We start from the raw sequence: 7036 nt of genomic DNA, 5'->3' as shown, positions 1-7036 counted from the left end.
GCATGCCTATCTTTGAGATTTGAAACCTGAGTGCCAGAGACATGCTGGCTGTTCTCAATCGGCAACAGCAAAGAGATGTGCAGGATTCCAGGGATAAGTTTTTGTTTTGTTTTTCTTGATTTTTAGAGATAGAAGAGGGGAGAGAGATAGAAACATTGAGGAGAGAGGAACATCACTGGTCAGCTGCCTCCTACATGCCCCACACTGGGGATTGTGTCCACAACTGAGGCATGTGCCTCAACCAGAATCAAACAGACAACCTTCTGGTTCCTGGGACTATGCTCAACCACTGAGCGACACTGGCAGGACAAAGTTTTGTTTAATCGCTTGGTGTAGGCAGGAAGAAACCATCTCAGAGAGGTTGGGCACTCCTCTGTGGTCACACAGCCAGCAGGAGAAAAGCAGGAACTACAATGCTTTCAATACCTTTGATGGCTCCCAAGCGCTTCCCATCTCTGGCAGGTGGACATGTGACTTTTCCAGGTCGGGAAGAGAAGCTGGGCAGCTGTTAAAGGTAGGGTCTTCCCCAAAGAAGTGACCATAGAAACAGCGTGCAGTGGAGGATTTATCCGGGCTGTTCATGGATTCTGAATTGTGTCATCTGGATCTTTATCCTTTTTAACAAGTATGAGATTCAGAGAAGGACTGTCGCTGTAGACCCTGCTCTCTGAATGCACCAGTAAGGCAATCATTTTGCAGCGCTGGCACCTGTATTTAGGGTTCTGTGATTTACCCCGTCTCTGACCCACCGAGGATTGTGAGGTGGCCAGATGCTATGTTCTTCCATGGGAATGACTAAGTGGTCTCATTATTTCAATGGACCTCTTGAGTGAAGTAATCACCTTCTCAAAACAGACACAGGATGGGAAGAGGGGATATGGCCATGCAGGTAAGGACCCTGACTGGGCCCAGGCCAGGTGTGGTGAAGGCATGCTCAGTGAGCACAGTGATACCCTGGGCCCTGTGAGGACCCGGGTGGGTGTGACACTGCAGTTCCCAGTGCAGCAGGATAAAGAGGAGGGCAAATAGCCATATGCAGGTTATGGGCAGTGCCTATCCTAGCAGTGAGGATGTTCTAATGCTAATTTGTCTTGATGTTTCTGGGTGGAAGGTCTAACCCAGTTACAGACCTACTGTGTATCTGTGTGGGCCTCTGGAGGCACTGTGAAGCTGGGAACAGGCTGAGAGGTGGGTCTGTGGGCAGGAGGGAGAAGCTGGGGCAGGTGGGAGAAGCTAGGGCAGGAGTGAGAAGCTGGAGCAGGAGGGAGGCCGGAGCGACCACCCCCACCCTCCTATCCCCCACCCCATCCCCTGCAGCAGGAATCCAGTTTCCTCCAGGGAACAGGACTGCACACAGGGGGCTGGAAAGGACAGGCGGCCTCTGAGAGAAGAGGATACACCCCTGTCCAGGTGCCTTGCTTGCCCAAGTCCACCAAGCTGGTGCACCCGCTGCTGCAGGTCCCATGGCCTCCCCCAGACTCGGTAGCAGGTCCACCTCAGCACCCAAGACAAGTGGTGCAGGACCAGCCTCCCCTCCCCAGCATACCCAACCAGCACAGACATCACTCCTGTGGACAGACAGCTTCACTCCTGCGGGGCAACGGAGCCATGGCTTCTGACAAATGGGAGAAAGAGACCCAGAGGGACGCCTGGAGTGAGACCTTCATCCTTTCACCCACACTGGTGGTGGTAGCTCCCCTGGGGTTCTGCTTACCTGCAGGTCCCCGCAGGGCAGGGTGGTCACAGCCACCCCCAGGAGCCTTCCGCCTGGATTAAAAGGAGCACAGGGACCTCAGGGTGTCACCACGTGCACAGGCCTCCCTGACCCAAGCGCTCCACTCCCGCAGCTCCTGCCCAGGAGGTCCAGAGCAAGTGCCCAGGGCATCAGACCACATGCTCTGTGCGTCAATACGCGTGCCCTGTGCATCAGAGCGCGTGTTCCCAGTGTCAAAGTGCCTGACCCCAGCATGGACAGCGTGTGCCCCTGATGTCAAGAGCGCATGTGGCTTCCCCACACCACCAGGCATCTAGAGCAGAACAGAGGTCGCTTCCGCAGGACCCCTTTCAGGACAACATACCAGAGAGAGTATAGAAAGCTGTTGAGCCGGGGGAGCTCCCAGGGCGGAGGCGCCACTTAGAGCACTGCAGTCCAGGCGCTGGGCCCTCTCTGGGGGCAGGCGGCGAGGGTGGGAAAGGCTTGAGCGGTGTGGCGGGCTTGAGCCACCTGGTGGACAGGTCAGGGGTTAGGGAAGAGAAACAGTGGAAAGGGCTATGCAGCATGCAGCAAATTTTCCTGGCTAAAGATTCACGTCTAGAAAACGCGAATTTTGAGGATTATGTCTGCCAAAGTCAGCTGGAAAGCTGGTCAAACCCCACACGGAGGGAGAACCAGGTCGTCCAGGTCTCACGTGGAGATTTCCAGTCCCGTCCGCGGGAAATGGGAACGTGGTTCTTACTGAGGAGATGGGATGGTCAGCTCCAGCCTCCAGAGAGCACAGGGGCCCTATGGGGGCTGGGCCTGCCCACCAGGTGTGCACTCACCTGCCTTCCAGCTCAGGCACAGCTGTGTCCCTACCTGCCAGCCAGGCTCCCCGCGGCTGCCCAGTCCCCCAGCCATCACATGCCTGCCTTCCTGGGGTGCTGGGCCCCTGCCCAGTCTGCCTTGTGCTGTGGGAAGACCAGCGAGGGTTACAATGAGTCCTCCCTGGGGAAGGGGGTCCTAGGCTCAGGGCGTCTGGTCCTTGTGGATTCAGAATTCAGGGAAGGCTGCAGACCCTGGCCCTGGAGGCCGGGCGTGGTCTCTGGGGGGTGGCAGGGTCCAAGCTGCTGACTCCTGGCTGGGTGCTTTGCTGCTGGGCTAGGCTCTTCGGGGTGCTATGCACAATGGGAGGAGTCTGGCAGATGTGGATGTGGCAGGGATGTGCCCCTTTCTCCAGCCCACAAGCAGATTCTATGGATACCCCCTCTCCTGGATGGAGGTGCGGAGACCTTCCTTCCCAGGTCTGTGTCCACCTGGATCCATGGAGCCTGCCTGTCCAGGAGAAGCCTCAGACACTATGGCAACAGGACGCCTTACCCTGAGCGCCAGGCCCTGGCTCCCTTGGATCTAGCAGCAGTGTTTGGGGCACTGTCAGAAAAGTAGAAGGGGGTGGGGAGAGTGGGCTCCAGGTGCTGTAGGGACAGGCTTATGCCCTCTGTCACAGGCTTTCTCCTTGCTGATCCTGGGAAGGGAAGGCGGGAGGAGGGGCGCAGTCCTCAGAAAGAGCACCTGTTCTTAGGTTTCTGGGGCCTGGAGGGAAAACCTTAAATGTCTGGCAATTGAAGTCTGAGTTTTGTTGTGTGCGTCTCTGTCCTTAAGTGCAGGCACTGTTTACAACATAATCTTCAGTGTTGTCTCAAGCTTCCAAGAGCCATCCAAAATGCTATCTAATGACATTCCTAGGACTTTAGACAATAATATTATTAATAGCATCCAGTTACATGCAGGTTCTGAGGATGTAACTAGATGCTATTTAAAAGAAACTGAAGTTCATCAGGTCATTTCCCATTCCACTGTGGTCTCCACATGTTAATATCTTGCTCATTCTTGTCACCAGACATATCTTTTATACTGTTGAATATTAATAATCTCTGCTTCCCTGATTTTTTTAGGTGACCTTTCTCTCCTATTCTTTTAATAAAGGAAAACCCTCCCTCTGGTCCTTTGGGGGGGCAACTATTTGATTGAACGGTTTCTAAATGTCTGTACATCTTGCAATTACTGTACACGTCTTTTTCTTCTTGATGTTTTTTTCTATTTTTTCTCCAAAACGTGTACAGTAACTGAAAAATGTATTCACTTCTTTGCCATCGCCAAGGGCATTTGCATGTTTCCTGCCCTCCTGACAACATTTGAGTGTGTTCAGGAAATGCTGTTTGGAGCCGGAGTCTGGGCCACATGAATGCGCTGGGAGAGGGGATAGAGGGGCTGCAGGACAGGGAGGACCAGCATTCTGACCCACTGCCTTCCCTGCCAGGAGGGCACGTGGAGGGAACGCTGCTGTGATTGGTCCCTCGTAACCAGGTGACCACAGAATGTGTTCTGGTTGGCTGGGGCCCGCCAGGAGCCCTGCCTTCAGTTGAGAAGCAGCTGTGGCAGGCGGTGGAGCTTCGGCTGTGCTCTCTTCTTGCAGTGGTTGTGATTCTCAGCAGTTGCCTGATCAGCACACCTTTTAAATACGTGAGACTGCTGGCTGTCCTCACAGACTAGTCAACTCTGTGGAGGCAGCAGCAGCTCACAGCTGGGCGGGGGCGGCGGGGGCCCCTGGGTTTGCCCTATTGGGGGTTGGGCGGGGCGGGGGGTGGTTAGGGGGACTGTTGAGTGAAGGCAGTGACAGCAGCGCCAGTAGAGGTTCCTCATGGGAAACAAATTCAGCTGCTGCCTGAAGCCTAATGCCAGCCCCAAGGTGGGCCAGAGCTTGGAGTGGGTGAATCCGCACCCTGAGTCTGATGCCTGTGAGGTGACTCAAGCTGCCTGGGCACATGAGGACTTGGGTCTCCTGTTCTGCAAATGCCACCCTGTGCTGCGCCTCAGTAACCGGCAAACGCCCAAAGGTAAGGAGTGGCAGGGGTTCGCTGATCTCAGTCACACCTCTGGGCTCTGCTGACCCCAGGACCCCCTAGATGGGCACCACCTCAGACTCCTCCTTGCCTTCTTTCGGGCATCCCGAACCTTTATTGCCTCACCCCCGTCATGTCTGGCCAGTTTCTTTCCCTGTTCAGTACCCAACTACCCAGTTCTTTCTTCCATCCCCATTCAGCCTGAGACACTCCAGTTGGCCCTTCCTGTTCCTGGCTCTCTGTAGTGTCTCCTGGGACTCCAGGAAGAATTGTGGGTATATTCTCTCCTTTTTCTCAGTGAAAACTTTAACATCCCAACTTCCAAGGTTCCATCCCATCTCCCTGTCCTTACCTAGCCTTTTGGTTCTTAGTGAAGGAATCAGGTAGGGCCCAGTGATACCCTTGTTTCCACCTGTTAAGACAGTTGATACTCTGAACAGTTCTGCTGCAAAGATTTTAGGGGTTGTTAGGTAAACTCGAAATCGATAACCGACATAGAACATATATAGTGTTATTACATTGGCTGTTTTCAGTTGCCTGGATAGAAGCTATTTCTTCCTTCCAACTTATAATTTGAACACAGAAGGAAATGGTGGGAGAGGGAACTCAAAATTTCTCGAATCATGTGAAATGTTACTGCCAGTCCTACAGAGAATAGTTGCTTGTTTGTTTTTTTACTTATAGCAGAACCCAGGGAGTTCTGATTACTTTGATATGTCAACATTGACACAAAATTTCCTCAGTCTTCCTTCAGTGACCTAACAGACTTCCCTGTCACATTGTTTGTCCTAAAGGAGCGGGGATGGTTCACAAGAGTGTTGGTCAAAAGTTTCTAAAGAGAACACACATATGTAGACTTTAGTTTGTAACATAAAGTCTTGGCAGTTAAGATGTAAAATTGTGTGCAAGAATGTTTGTCCTCATCGTCTCCCGTACTGCCAGTAGGTTCCTGTTTAACTGTAAGAATGTTGAGGTCAAAGTTCTGAAGACCAGATGCCTGAAGAGGGGTTTGGGGAGTGGAGAAGTGGGAGGAGAGAGGGAGAAGAGAGGAAATATGGTACTTGGTTTAAAATAATTCTGGGTAACAAATATAGCTAATGAAGACTGTGATTTGTGAAGTAGGAAACATACATTTACAAAGATGTTAAAGCCTCTTTGGCCCTTTTTTTTTCATTTAAATGGTAGAGATTATTTCATAGAGAAAACATATCATAGCTCTTATTCTATTTAAACTCTAGTTTAGCTTTTCATTTCTTTAAAAGTTAGAATAATTAAGCCTAGGGGTTCACCTGGATGGTCGCTATGTCTTTATAACTGAAAAGTACTCCCTGTTCAGTATATTAAAATAGTATGAAAAAATGAGCAACTTACTTGAATTAATGAATTGTACCTTTAAACACAAAACAAGTGAGAACCTGTGAAATTTTCTGTTCACTCTGTTTGGTGCTATAAGGTAAGCCTCTGTCTGAGTGGTTTTATAAACCAGTTAGTAGATGGGTAGTATTGGATGAGAGACCAAAATAGGACCTTTATATATTTAAGATTTACAGCTCACTCCCATGTATAGCCCATTTGGTCCTTCTAACTGCAAACAAGTCCCGTGTATATTCTTCTATTGCTGATGAAGAAACTGAGACTTAGAGATGTGAATGGATGTGTAACCAGCTGCTGAACAGGACAGGCTGACATGCAGGTGATAGATGTGCCAAATTCAATATGTTGATGCACACAGCGCTCCTTAGAATGCAGCCTATATGCTATAAACTCTCCACAAAGTGAGCCTATTTAACTTGCTCCAGTCTTGATTATTTCCATTTGAAATTATTGTATACAACTCAGAACAACAATTACCACTCCAAAATAGATCCAGAGACATAGAAATATGAAACAGCTGATGAATCTCAGAGAGAAGGCTGGAGTGGGTGGGTGGGTGGGACTAGATCAAGCAAAGAATGCAAGTGAAAACTTTCACATATATGCGTAACCCATGGACACAGACAATAGGGGGGTGACCGCCTGAGGGTAGGCTAGAAGGGGACAATTGTGGAAAATAGGGGACATCTGTAATACTTTGAACAATAAAGATTGAAAAAAATCACTTTGATGAAAGTATAAAAAGTCACTGTCGTGAAAGTTTCCCCGTAGATTAAAGCATTGAGCTTTTATACTATCCTTTTAAAGGTGCCACGATGAATAGCCCCGAGTAAGCCACAGCTAACTAAATAAGTTCATTTTGTGAATGGAGTTAGAATTAGCCAAATGGCAAAGAACATTTGCCAAATATAGCTCATGATTTGGGCATATTTGATATATTAGCAGGTACCTGACAATAATTGGCCACAGTTTAATTTGAAATGTGCTGGTAATATCAGTGTGAAAGATAGTGACAGTATTTCTAATTGATAAGTTGAAATGGGGAAACACATAAATAATCCAT

The 7036-nt window shown here is 49.8% G+C and overlaps 1 protein-coding gene across 1 annotated transcript in view; it reads left to right on the top strand.

The window, feature by feature from the left end:
* Nucleotides 1-877: 877 nt before the first annotated feature.
* LOC139014964 (cyclin-Y-like protein 1) overlaps nt 878-7036 on the top strand; it is a 40005-nt gene continuing 33846 nt past the window's right edge. Inside the window, exon 1 of the mRNA XM_070422028.1 lies at nt 878-889. Coding sequence (XP_070278129.1) covers nt 878-889 — 12 coding nt within the window. The remainder of the gene's footprint in view (nt 890-7036) is intronic.

Source organism: Myotis yumanensis, unplaced genomic scaffold (assembly GCF_028538775.1).
Source record: "Myotis yumanensis isolate MYYU_CA2020_CCGP unplaced genomic scaffold, mMyoYum1.0.hap1 SCAF_1, whole genome shotgun sequence".
NCBI lineage: Eukaryota > Metazoa > Chordata > Mammalia > Chiroptera > Vespertilionidae > Myotis > Myotis yumanensis.
This window is presented reverse-complemented; position numbering and strand designations above follow the sequence as displayed.